The 13,890-nt window shown below is 43.4% G+C and overlaps 1 protein-coding gene across 1 annotated transcript; it reads right to left on the bottom strand.

The window, feature by feature from the left end:
* Positions 1–8,485: 8,485 nt before the first annotated feature.
* On the bottom strand, positions 8,486–11,004 carry LOC137941912 (uncharacterized). The gene has a single exon (XM_068787527.1). It carries the CDS (start codon positions 10,608–10,610, stop codon positions 9,273–9,275), a length of 1,338 nt encoding a protein of 445 aa, XP_068643628.1. The 5' UTR covers positions 10,611–11,004; the 3' UTR covers positions 8,486–9,272.
* Between the last annotated feature and the right edge of the window lie 2,886 nt (positions 11,005–13,890).

Genomic DNA, 13,890 nt, shown 5'->3' with positions numbered 1-13,890 from the left:
CCCCAAGAGATTGTTGCTAGATTATAACTCTTGCTAGGCCTTTCTATCTAGATTAACAGGTTCTAAATTAACCTTTTCATAAGAACATACAAGAAAGAGAAAGATTTACAACTTTACTTGGAGAGACACTTCTCCTTTGAGAGATTTCTAACAACCTCCTTTATAACATGTTGCATAATGATCAAGGAATTTGTACTATTATGCATGCATGGATGATTGAAAGAGATGAAGGTTTTCAAAGGTAGGATCACTCTCTTTCTCTCTAAATAAATTTTGAAAGGGAATTTATAAGATAAAAATTTGTGGCTTGAATATATACCAAAAAAATGTTCATGCCTCTCTTTACTCATGACTTGGTGGGGTATTTATATCTTTGTTAAGCACCTAGCCAATACTACCCAAAAAACCAGCCTGTTAGGAGCGGAAGACATAGGTACTTAACCTAGGCCCATAACCAGGATGTCCCATAACATCACACCCCCCCTTCACGAGCCGACGACCACGGCGGTGCAACAACACAGGCCCAACCCGGGTTTTTATCCTACAACCTACCTGTATTTTAATCCAGCCTTTGTGCGCGACACAACGACACTGGCCCGACCCGGGTTTTTATCCTATGGCCTACCAGTATTTAAATCCAGCCTCTGCACCGTTGCTAGGAATCGAACTCGCGACCGAGGGTCGGCTCTGATACCAAATATTAAGCACCTAGCCAATACTACCCAAAAGACCGGTCTGTTAGGAGCGGAAGACAGAGGTACTTAACCCAGGCCCATAACCAGGGTGTCCCATAACACTCTTCTATGAGATCTCCTTTTGGGAGACTCCTCTAAGACTCCACCATATTAATTTTGGCTTTGTGAGATTTCTTACTATGAGAGTTGTGTAGGAGCCTTCTTATTATGAGAGTTGTGTAAGAGCCTTCTTACTATGAGAGTTATGTAATAGCCTTCTTACTATGAGAGTTATGCTGATTTTCAGGACTCCATGAATTTAGGTCATGGAGAAAAAGGGAGAGAAACCCATTGGGAGAAAACTAGAGGAAAAAGGGTTATGGACTTGATTATTCCTAACGCTCCCCCCTGAAGCTCTATTTATAGATTAATGAAACTACTATATTATAATAATAGCCCTAAACTTAGGGTTTACGGTTTAGGGTTTTAACCCTAGACCTTTAACTTAATTATATGAATGCCATCTCTATGAGATGACCCTTTATTTACCATCTTGCCATCTTGTATGTGGGCCTATTGGCCTTCTCCTTAATCTTTGGTCCTTGAGCCCGTCTTCTATATCTCTTGGTTGCATTGGTCTTCCTTGGTCGTGTGGGCTTGGGCCCTGTCTTCCAACAGTCCCCATCAAGCTGGGGGTGAGAGAACAACATGAACTCCAAGCTTGCTGCAAATGTTGTATAAAATATTTTTTTGTATAATATGCCTTCATCTTTCAACACTCCCCCTCACGTTGGTGCTCTCATTCATGAGGCCCAGCTGGTATAATATTAGTGAAAGTAAATCACTCCTAGCCGCTAAGACATTGCTCTGAAGTATCCACCTCCACCACCGTGTCCCTCCATAGGACAACGACTCTCAATTAGTAGAGTAATATATGATATTAATGGGGGGAAGTAACATAAATGTAATAATAAGTTCCTCAGTCATGGACTTCCAACCACAAATATTTTTTATATTTTTGACGGGGATGAAGTTCCTCCATCATGGACTCCCAAACACAAATAATTTTGATATTTTTGACGGGGATGAAGTTCCTCCGTCATGGACTCCCAACCACAAATATTTTTGATATTTTTGACATGGATGAAGTTCCTCCGTCATTGACTCCCAACCACAAATAATTTTGATATTTTTGACGGGGATGAAGTTCCTCCATCATGGACTCCCCACCACAAATAATTTTGATGCTTTTGACGGGGATGAAGTTCCTCCGTCAAGGACTCCCAACCACAAATATTTTTTATGGGAACAAATAAATAATGGTATCAGGCTACTTCTTCTTCAATAATAATGTCTCATCAAAAGAGATACAATAGCAGTAGCTGAAATGGGTTTGGGCCCATTTAACACAACCCAAAATAATCCTTGTAAAATGACCCATAAAATAATCCAATGCAAATATCTGTTTCAAATAATATGCTGACCAAGGAATAATCTGTCAATTCCTCAAAAATAATAATCCAGCCAAAGAAATTTTTTACTGAGTCACATCAAAATATGTAGAAAACTTGGGCACATATACCGAGGCAAAAAATTAAGCGGCCCGAGTCAAGTTGACCCGGACTGGGTTGGTCCGAGTTGACTCAGTCTGGAACAAAAGTAACGTGAAAGTTGCTAATTCAACTCGGTCCGAGTTGCGGCAGAACCTATGCTGGGTTAACTCGGCGCTGATTAATTCATGTTTCCTAACTTAGGGGAGTTAGTCAACTTGAAGTCCGAGATGATCTTCAACCGCATGATGCCCTTCAACACTTGAAGTCATTAGTGGAGCGCAGATGACATTTCATCTGGATGCAGGGGATGAAGCGGTCCTTCATCTTCACAGTTTAAAATCCTTCATCTCAAAGAAGGCCATATTTGATCTTCTTTGAGATGAAGGACGCGCGACGCTTCCTTTTCCCCTCTCTCTCCTAGCACCCCCTTCTCTCGCACGTCCTCATTTCCCTTTTTTTCTTCCTCTGTCACGTTCTCCCTCTCTCGTCTCCCTGCGCCCCCAACGTTCCTGCTGCCTCTCTTCTCTCGGATTCTTGTCTCCGGCCTCCGTCTCTGCTCCCTCTCGTCTCTGGCCTCTGTCTCTCGGTTTTCTCTTGGACTCGTCCTCTCTCTCGCACCCCCTCTCTCGTCTCCGTGCCTCCCTCTCTTCTCTCGGACTTGTTCTTCGTTTTTCTCTCTCACTTCTCTCTCTCTTTTATCCCTCTCGACCTCCCTTTCTTCTCTCTCTTCTCTCTCTCTTCTCCCTTTCAGCCTCCCACTCCCTTCTCCCTCTGGCTATTCTCCTTTCCCCCAAAATACCTTCCGATTTCGTTTGATTTCCCCATTTCGATTTTGATTTTCTTCGATTTTGACATTTGGGCATCGATTGCTTAATTTCAACTTCGGTTAGGCATCAATTTCCCCATTCGGCATCGATTTCACCCTTCGGCTTCGATTTTCCCCAAATTTTAGAAGGTATGACTAAACCCTAAATTTTTTTCATTAATTAGTTTTTTATTTTATTTAATTTTATTTTCAGTGCCTAATTGGGGGTTATTTGTGCATAATTGTGGGATTTAGGGTTAGGGTTTAAGGTCTAAATTCTTGATTCGTGTTAGGGATTATTTTTGGGTTTGGTGCTCGATATTTAAGGGTCCTATAATTAGGGTTTAGGGTTTATGGTTAAGGATTTAGGGTATTTTAGAGATTAGGGTTGGGCTTAGGGTATGGAATTAGGGTGTAGGGTTTAGGGTTTAGGGTTTAGGGCTTTTAAGGTATTAAGTTATGGAATTAGTGTTTAGGGTTTAGAGTTTAGTAGGTGATAAAGTTTTGGGTTTAATTGTTTAGGGTTTTTAAGGTTTTGGGGTATTGTGTTTTTAAGCTTTAGGGTTTTTTGGGTTTAGGGTATGGAGTTATGGTGTAGGGTTTAGGGTTTAGGGCTTCTAAGGTTTAGGGGGTCTAGGGTTTAGGGTATTAGGTTATGGAATTAGTGTTTAGGGTTTAGAGTTTAGTGGTGATAGGGTTTGACTTTAGGGTTTGATGGTTTTTGGTTTCGGTTTTATTAAAGGTTTTTTAGTACAATTCAAACAAGGCTGAGTCGCCTACACGGGTGTCCATTAACGAACGAAACCCTACCTCCACCACTGACGAGGTATAGTTCGTAGTGACTACGAAGTTATATGGGGCTCTACCAGGGGTGTTTGGTGAATTTGGACTTGATGTGTGTGTTTTCTCATTGTTTAGTGCATATGCAGTAGTGAAAATAGTTTAATTAATTTTGCAATGTTTGAGAATGTTGTTGAGAATTTTTGAAGTGTTATTGAATGTTTTTGCCATGTGGTGAGGAGATTCGGGTGTTATATATATCCACCACATGGTATTCTATTTTTATGGTTTGTGTTTCCGTGACGAGTAAAGGTTGTCTGATAAAGTTTTTTCCATGAGGACCATCTCGGATTTAGATTATACATGGCTGCAAGAAGATAAACAACTGGTCGACCATATGACATTTGGACCTTCGAAGGCGATAGCAAAATGATCGATCTCTTGGTCGAGCAAGTTAATCTAGGGAACAAGTTGCTTAACGGGGTATGGAAGCATGAGGTATATATGGACTGTGTTAATTAGTTCAATGAAGACGCAGTCAATAAAAAAAATGTTGAATAGGTGAAGAATCGAACAAGATTGTTACGGTCCCGGGTCATGGAGAAGAGTGTTATGGGACATCCTAGTTATGGGCCTGGGTTAAGTACCCATGTCTTCCACTCCTAAGAGACTGGTCTTTTGGGTAGTATTGGCTAGGTGCTTGACTCAAAACTCCGAAGTTAAGCGAGCTTGGGTGAGAGTAAATCTAGGATGGGTGACCTCCTGGAAAGTTCACTTGCCAAGGTGCTTAACATCGAGTAACACGGCGTGGGATTTGTGAATCCAGCACTGGTACTGAGTTGCAGGACTCAGTAAGGAGGGTTAAAGATCCCTTCTTTGGCTAATCTTCCACCAGTGATCAGTCTCCCTTTTTATGAACTCATACTAGTGCTAAAGTTATAGCTAGAATGGAATTAATTCAGGTGGAGAGATAATGGAAGAATACCTGTTCTTGCTCATGTAAATCAAGGTTTCAACCCTGATTTGATGCAGCTCGTGCTAGGATTTGAAGGCCTAGCTTAGGAGGTTGTCCTTGCTCTGTTTCTGTGATGATTTCCCAACAAGAGGAGTGTTATGGACTCCATAGCATCACGAGTTATCAATAGGCATAAGAATTAAATTATGTCAATTTACTTTTCATGTAATTTCAATTCGGTTTGGTTTACTGTTAGGTTCTTCCCTTGCCATGGATCGAGTCACCCTTCTTTCCTCTCTTCCTTCCATGGATGATCTTGATGTTGGAAAGAATTCCTGTTTCTTGAACGAGTAATGGTGGAACTCAATTAGAATGAAGGAGCTTTGGAGGAAGCTCAACCTTGGACCTCAAAGGAAAATCCGACCTTGACCTCTGAGGGAGAATCAGACCTGTAAAATATAATTTTCTCAATACTTACCCTCTTCATTCATCTCACGTCCTTATATAGGGAGTTAGGGAAAACATGCCAAAGGCCACAAGTTCAACAAATTACAAATAAACCCCTAATGTTCAACAAATTACAAATAAACCTCTAATATTCAAAAAATTACAAATAAACCCCTAATGAATAGAAATTGCGAATAAACCCCTAATGAATCCATAACATTACTCCCCTCCTCGAGAACGAGCTTGCCCTCAAGCTCGAATGTAAAATGACATGTCCGTACAAAAGTAAAGCAACCTAGCAGAGGAGCAATTTTTTTTTTTTTTCGACTTAAGCATGTGCCCGTATTGCAGGGGGGCCACATATGGATCTCCTAGATGCATCTGATATTGCATAGATAAGTAGAAGAGCTTCAGCGACATCTCGGACAACAGTTATGTTATGGACTCATTAGGGGTTTATTTGCAATTTCTATTCATCATTAGGGGTTTATTTGCAATTTCTATTCATTAGGGGTTTAATTATAATTTGTTGAACATTAGGGGTTTATTTGTAATTTGTAGAACTTATGGCCTTTGGCATGTTTTCACTAATTCCCTATATAAGGGCATAAGATGAATGAGAAGGGAGGCATTAATCCAATTAGTTGTTAGCATAGCAAGGTAGGATTCTCCCTTCTAGCAGAGATCCAGGGCGAGCTTCCCTTCACAAGCTCACTCCATCTTCTTCGTCTCCGTTGCCCCTCGCCATGTACCCTTACAGGTACAAATGGTCCCCCGTGACCTACGAGCTTCCATCTTCTTCCTTCCCGTATCCCTTCCAACCAACGCTGAAGAATCCGCATGGTGGCAGATCCGAAATTGGGCATAACAACTTGGTATCAGAGCAGTCCACCCTCGGCGACTCTTCTTTTCCAGAGGACATACGTCAAGTGCTTTCGGATCTTCAACAAAGATCCACTCTTCAAAGTGCTGAAATTACTAACATCCATAATACATTGCACACTCTGGAATCCTCTCTCCAAACCGTCATCCGCCAGCTTGCTGCAATTCAATCGCCAACACCACCTTTGCAATCGGGAGGACCCTTCGCACAGCCTTCATCGGCAAACACGATAGGGGGTTTTCCGTCGAACCCTTCTCCCGCACAGCAGCCGTCAGAAATCAGGCAGCTACCTATCATGGAAAAGCCTTCCGCAAGTCCGGTATCCGATGGCGGGGCAACCTCAAATCCGACGACATACTCTGCTCTAGCAGACCCACAACACCTATCCGTCGTCCAACAGAAAATTTCGCAAAATCTGCCAATCCTTCATGATGTTCGTCGTCGGCCTCAAGCCAAGCTAGAAATTCGCAAGGGGAATGGCCATACTAGACAAGCTCTATTGACGGCTTATACAAATCGACAACCACCAAAACCCAGAGATTTCAATTTCGCAGTCGAAATCGTCACCCTAGTGGAAGCTGAAATCATGGTTGCACGACACACATTCAGGTATTCACATCCCGTTCCACACTTTCTACCAGTGGAGCGTGCCACCGAATTAACCACTCAACGTGAGGTTAGTGCCTGGCCGGCAACGCCACCGCGATTCATTCCTCTTTCAGAAATAATGGTCATCTTACAATGCCAGCAGCAGCGGGCGTTAGCTCGGTGCCCCGTCAAATTTTTTTTTGATGAATTTGGACTTGGTTCTATTTCCTTGGGAAATTGGTCTCATCTATATGTGATGAGGCAGTGCGAAAAAGGTGTCGCTGGCGATGTTTTGATGAACAACTCGCTCATAGATATGTATGGCCCCGGTGGGTTCGTCAGGTTTGCGTGGCATCTGTTTGATGAAATGCCAGAGCAGAACGTAACTTCCTGGAACTCCATGATTTTTGGGTTCGCAATGCATGGATATGTCCCAGAGGCATTAAACACCTTCTCTCAAATGTGCATAACAGGACAGGTAAAGCCTTACTCGATCTCATTCGTTGGTGTTCTAACTGCATGTCGCCTCAGAGGTTTGGTTGGTGTGGGTCGTAGGTACTTTGATTTAACGGTATCAGAATACAAAATTGTACCCCAAATTGAGCACTACGGATGTGTTGTTAATCTTCTTGTGTGTGCTGGCTCAGTGGAAGAAGCCATAGATGTTGTGTCTGCTATGCCCATTAGACCAGATGTGGTGATTTGGAGAAGCTTTCTTAGTGCTTATTGTAAGAGAAAGGCTGGAGTTGAGATCAGCAAATTACTGGCTCAACAAATTCTAGAGTTGGATGGTGGATTTTCTCGTGGAATCTATGTGATTCTGTCCAGGGTCTATGCCTCAGCAAACCAATGGAATGATGTTGGAATACTTAGGAGATTACTGTTTGAGAAGGGGGTATTGAAGGAACCCGGTTGTCGTTCAATTGTGATGGCTGGTATTGTTCATGAGTTTCTTACTGGGGATTCTTCTCCTCCAAGAACAAAAGAGCTATTTGACATGTTAAGTCTTTACCCTTCGGATAGTGTCCCCAATCCAGAGATTGACTTACTTGAGCCTGCTGTGACTGGTACCCTCAATGTACTTACGACATCAACTGAGGCAAACATGACACAGGTTATTGTTATTTCTTCTGCCTTTGCTGTTGCTATGACACCAACTTGGCCACAAGATACAATCATGGATGAGACTTGCTGGTCAGCCAAAGTATACTGCAGATCAACTGGGAACTGGCACTACCTTGCAACACCAGCACCAAAAAGTGACGCTTTGGAGTATGGACCGCAGAATAAACTTGACGTTGTGTCTGTCTGCCCAACTCTTATTCTGGGGCTGTGTTGCACCCAACCATGAATGGAAGCAGTCTTGTTTTATTCAAGATACAGACAGGAGTACACAAAAAAAAAAAAAAAAAAAATCCGGAGAATAGTTGTTGGCCGAGACCGATTTGCTAAGGCTGATTGGGAACATTACAACAAGCTAACAAAGGAGATTAGGGAGCAAGTTTAATAATAATAATAATAATTTGCTCCTCTGCTAGGTTGCTCTATTTTTGTACGAACAGGCAATTCTACATTGAGCTTGAGGACAAGCTCATTATCCAGGAGGGGAGTAATGTTATGGACTCATTAGGGGTTTATTTGCAATTTCTATTCATCATTAGGGGTTTATTTGCAATTTCTATTCATTAGGGGTTTAATTGTAATTTGTTGAACATTAGGGGTTTATTTGTAATTTGTAGAACTTATGGCCTTTGGCATGTTTTCACTAATTCCCTATATAAGGGCATAAGATGAATGAGAAGGGAGGCATTAATCCAATTAGTTGTTAGCATAGCAAGGTAGGATTCTCCCTTCTAGCAGAGATCCAGGGCGAGCTTCCCTTCACAAGCTCACTCCATCTTCTTCGTCTCCGCTGCCCCTCGCCATGTACCCTTACAGGTACAAATGGTCCCCCGTGACCTACGAGCTTCCATCTTCTTCCTTCCCGTATCCCTTCCAACCAACGCTGAAGAATCCGCATGGTGGCAGATCCGAAATTGGGCATAACAAGTTATGCGCCGGATGTTGTGTTTCTGTCCATACTCCAAAGCTTAACTTGCAGCTGCTGTTTTTGCAAGGCCGTACCAGTTCCCAGTTGTTCTGCAGTATATTTGTCTGACCAGCAAGTCTCATCCATGATTGTATCCTTGGGACACGTTGTTGGCATAGGAACAACAAAGGGAGAAGAAACAACAATAACCTGTCTCACAGGTGCCTTAGTTAAGGCCTTACAGGATGTAAAAATTCTCCTATTGAAAATTTATGCAATTGATCATTTATAATCACCCAGCTACTTCCAGGATCCTTTGTTACTCCAATCTTTGCCATGTTCTTCCTGATTTCCAAAGATTCTTTCCATAAACCAGCTTCTGAGTAGAGATTTGACAGAAGAACGTAAGAAGAATGAACATCGGGCTCTAACTGCATCACTCTGTTTGCTAATTCCTTTCCTATACTTACATTCTTATACTTCCAACAAGCACTTAGTAACGTTCTCCATACTGAAACACCCGCATTGTAGAGGCAGCCAGCAATGAATTTATATGTATCATAGTTTTCCAACTCGCCCAAGAACATCAACCAAGCAGCAGTAAGGTTCAGATTCTGGCTCCATCTTATAGTTGTTGCACAACATATCAAAGAAGAACATGCTCTCCTCTAGAAGGCCCACATGACTACAGGCTGTGAACAAATAGATGAAGGTTGTTTTGTTAGGATCTGTCTTCGTTTTCGCCAACTCGTTGAATATTTGAATTGCGTTGTCTGCTCTTCCATGCTGCGTCAGTCCTTTAGCATACATGTCAACAACCGAGCTTCCAACATAGACATCTCCAACAAAACCAGCTTTAATCATCAAAGAATGAAACTGCCTTCCAACATCTAAAGCTGCTAAGCCAAAACAAGTAGAAATACAAGAGGCAAAAAAGAATTGAGTTGGACCAAATTCAGCCACTGCCATTTCCCTACATCTTCTGAAAGTTTCAAATCCAAGCCCATTCTGCTCATAAGCTCCAATTATAGTACTCCACAAGACTTCATCACTCCTATACATGGTTGCAAAAGCTCTATCAGATGCATATATTGCTCGACATTTAGAGTACATATTGATTATTGCATTTCCCACATTAGTTTCAGAACCATGAACTGATGTGACGGCATGGCCATAGTTGTTCCTAATTACAGCCTTCAAATGGTGATACACTTCGACTCCCATTTGCATGGCTTCCTTGAATGAGGAGGCCCTGACAGGAAGGATCATAAACTTCTGCAGTGCAAGTTCGCTGCCAACAGGAGATCCTCCATTGAGCTCATTGAAAGCAGGTACCGGTAGCACTAAGGTCTTGTGCCCAGTCAGGTTGGCACTGTGCTGGTATAGAGGTAGATACTTCACACTAGCTCCTGTTTTGCAGATGGCAAGAGAAACTGCGAGAATGGCAGTAGCACCAAGCTTTGGTTTGCACCAATCCCATTCATTAACTGTTCCATCAAGTACTTGGACCCGGAAGTTATCAATCTTAGTCTGCTCAGTTGGATCCTTTTCAATCAAGGCATGCCCAATTATTGCATTGACATTCTCAACAACGTTAAGAACACCTTTGCCAAGATAGTCAGATCCCCCATCCTTCAGTTTTAGAGGTTCAGATATACCTATAGAAGACCTGTCTACTTTGCTAAGGTTCAGATATACGGCAGCCCTAGAAAAAGTCCCATTGCTGCAAATGATATCTACCTCAACTGTAGGATTTCCACGGTTGCGGAAGACCTGTCTAGCCTTAACAGTTTTGATGGTTACCATTTCTCGCACAACCCAAGTTTCCCCGGCGTTCCGGTTGTGGCTGAATGCGAGAAGCATGGCTTGCCCAACATTCTCATTTCGACCGGCCATTTCAGAAAATATGTGGAAGGCACGAGGATTATCCCCAAATTGGAAATCCAGGTGAACCAAATAAGGGCCCCCGAAGACCGAACGTTCAAAACCCAATGGGAAGAGCCTGTAATAGACTCTTTGGACCTTGGGAAAAACATTCGAGATGAAATCCGCAACAGTGTCGTTATCAGATGCTTGTGGAAGCAGTTTCAATTTGAAATCCGCTGGGTGAAACCTTACTACTGCTGCCAGGGCCACGATTTCAACTTCGAAATCGAAATCTCGAGGTTTGGGTTGTTGTCGGTTTGTAGAAGGACAGCAATCATAGTGCGTCAATGGTGGTTGTCTGGAATTTTTATACCCCGAGCCAGCTTCTAGCCCGTCAAGCTGGAGACGTTGTGGACGGCGATCAACATAGAGGAGTGGCCAAAAATTGATAGCATTTCTGCTTCTCGACGAACAGGTGTCGTTACGCTACGACGGCAGAGGAGGGCTTCGGTTTGGAGGTCATCTCGCCGTCGGATTTTGGAAGTTCGGGGAGGTTTTTTGAGACAAGGAGCTCTCGGATATCCGGTGGCGTCGGAGGGGGAAGACTTAGAGCGGCCAGAGGGGGAGGGGTGGCCTGCAAACCCTCTTCCATTTGTGTCGATGATGGGTTTGCAGGGTATCCTTCCGATTTTGGACATGGTAAGTCCCCAATTTCGGACTTCACCATCGCGGGAGAGACAGAGGGCTCTTTGAGGTCGTGCGCTACGGATTTCTCTGATTTCTTTGCTGCGGCACTAGAGACCTTAGCACAAATCCGAGCCATTTGTGCATCAAGTTGAAGAGCAAATTGACGAAGAAGCTCCTTGTGAGGAGATGAATCGTCGCCGGTGGTCTGCGCTGGTGGAGCTGGGGGTGGATGGGGAGGGAAGGGTTCGGCAGGTCGTGTATAACGGGGCACCGAATTAGGGGCATATGCATGAGGTCCCATTGTGGGATGTGGGTGGCGCAGTTGTGGTGGTGGTGGTGGCGGGTGGTGATGGTGGTGGTCGGCCGGAGGATTGTAGCTTCCAGGTGGCGATGCTCGAAGTCCACTGTCCTCCTGTCGTCGGAGAAGGAGCTGGATTGATGCATCCATGGTTGCCATGGCCGAACGCAGGTCAACAGTGGTCTGACAAACCTCGTCAATGGATTGATTTTGAGCTTCTATCCTTTGACAACTTTCCTCAATCAGTTTATGCAAATCATTTGGGGAAGAGGAATCCCCAAGGGTGGACCTGTCTGATACCAAGATGTTAGGTTCTTCCCTTGCCATGGATCGAGTCACCCTTCTTTCCTCTCTTCCCTCCATGGATGATCTTGACGTTGGAAGAGAATTCCTGTTTCTTGAACGAGTAATGGTGGAACTCAATTAGAATGATCTTTGGAGGAAGCTCAACCTTGGACCTCAAAGGGAGAATCTGACCTTGACCTCTGAGGGAGAATCAGACCTGTAAAATATAATTTTCTCAATACTTACCCTCTTCATTCATCTCACGTCCCTATATAGGAAGTTAGGGAAAACATGCCAAAGGCCACAAGTTCAACAAATTACAAATAAACCCCTAATGTTCAACAAATTACAAATAAACCCTTAATGAATAGAAATTGTGAATAAACCCCTAATGAATCCATAACATTTACTTTTTTTGGTTTGGTTTACTTTGGGTTTGTTCAGTGTAATGTGGCGTGAACCACTTGACCTATGAGTCATCTTTGTATTTTCGTCCTCAACCCTATTTAGGGGGACGTGAAGGAAAAGAGAGGCAAGTATTGAGAAAATTATATTTTACAGGTCAGATTCTCCTTCAGAGGTCTAGGTCAGATTTCTCCCTTTGAGGTCCAAGGTTGAGCTTCCTCCAAAGCTCCTTCGTTCTAATTGAGTTCCACCATTACTCGTTCAAGAAACAAGAATTCTCTTCCAGCGTCAAGATCATCCATGGAGGGAAGAGAGGAAAGAAGGGTGACTCGATCCATGGCAAGGGAAGAACCTAACATAATGGTATCAGACAGGTCCACCCTTGGGGATTCCTCTTCCCCTGACGATTTGAGACAGTTAGTGGAAGATACTAGGCAGAGGACAGATAACCAGGCTCATGCCCTGGAAGAGGTGCGTCAAACAACCTCTGATTTGCGTGAGGCAATAAAATCTATGGATGCTGCCATCCAAGCTCTCCTCTGGCGACAAGAGGACCATGATACACGAGCCCAACCACCAGCTGCCTACTCTCCATCGGCCAACCACCATCCATTCCACCCACCACCTTCCCCACAACCACCAATGCGTCAACACCATCCCCATCTGGGGCCTGCCGTTCAAGGACCAAACACTGTGCCCAGGTATTTAAAACTTGACTTTCCTACATATGATGGGTCTAAGGACCCTTTGATTTGGTTAGCCAAGTGTGATCAGTACTTTTATCATAAAAAAACACCTGCGGATGAGAAAGTGTATTTGGTCGCCTACCACATGCTCGATGAAGAGCTTCTATGGTACCACCAATTCCGAAATGACCAAGTGGTTCAGGATTGGGCAACTTTTAGACAGTTTTGCATGATGAGATTTGGTCCTCTAGCTAGTAGCAATCCATTGGGAGAATTAATCAATTACAAACAAACGGGAACACTAGAGGTGTACCAAAAGACCTTCCAGGAAAGTTATCCAAAGCAAAACAGTTTGTTAGCTACACACAGTATGTTCATATTTTTACTGCTGGTTTGACAGAAGCTCTGCGTTTAGAAGTTGAATTACATGCTCCTACAGATTTAGACCACGCTATGAATTTAGCCAGGGCAATTGAGCACAAGCAGCATGTTTTAAAGGAGTCACTGGTCAGAAAACCAATTTGGCCAAGGAGGCACAATACCTCTGCGCCAAACCCTTCCTATGGACCTCCAAGATTTAGAGACAGTGCAGCCCCATGCCCAGACATCTCTAATTCGGCTCCACCTGCTCCTTACTTCAAAAAACTTACTAGACAGGAAATGGACCAGAGAAAGGCCAAGGGCCTCTGTTTTAACTGTGATGAACAGTATTCATTGGTCACCACTGTAAGCAATTATTCAGTATATGTCTGTGGGAGGATGGAGAAGAAATACCACCAGAGGAAGAAATTGTGGAAACTGACCAAGAAGGTCCAGAGATTTCCCTTCATGCTATGACTGGTCTACACAGTGCAAGCACAATGCAGGTTAAAGCCCAATTACATTATTTACAGTTACTGGCTTTAGTTGACTCGGGTAGTACACATAATTTCATCAGTTAGCAGGCGGC

The sequence above is a fragment of the Aristolochia californica genome, unplaced genomic scaffold (assembly GCF_029961685.1).
Source record: "Aristolochia californica isolate CCGP_79_NKW_82.1479 unplaced genomic scaffold, dmAriCali1.0.hap1 SCAF_9, whole genome shotgun sequence".
Taxonomy (NCBI): Eukaryota; Viridiplantae; Streptophyta; class Magnoliopsida; order Piperales; family Aristolochiaceae; genus Aristolochia; species Aristolochia californica.
This window is presented reverse-complemented; position numbering and strand designations above follow the sequence as displayed.

What these genes read in the sequence shown, in the direction of transcription:
- LOC137941912 (XM_068787527.1), bottom strand. Translation starts at nt 10,610, where the DNA reads ATGGCCGGTCGAAATGAGAATGTTGGGCAAGCCATGCTTCTCGCATTC.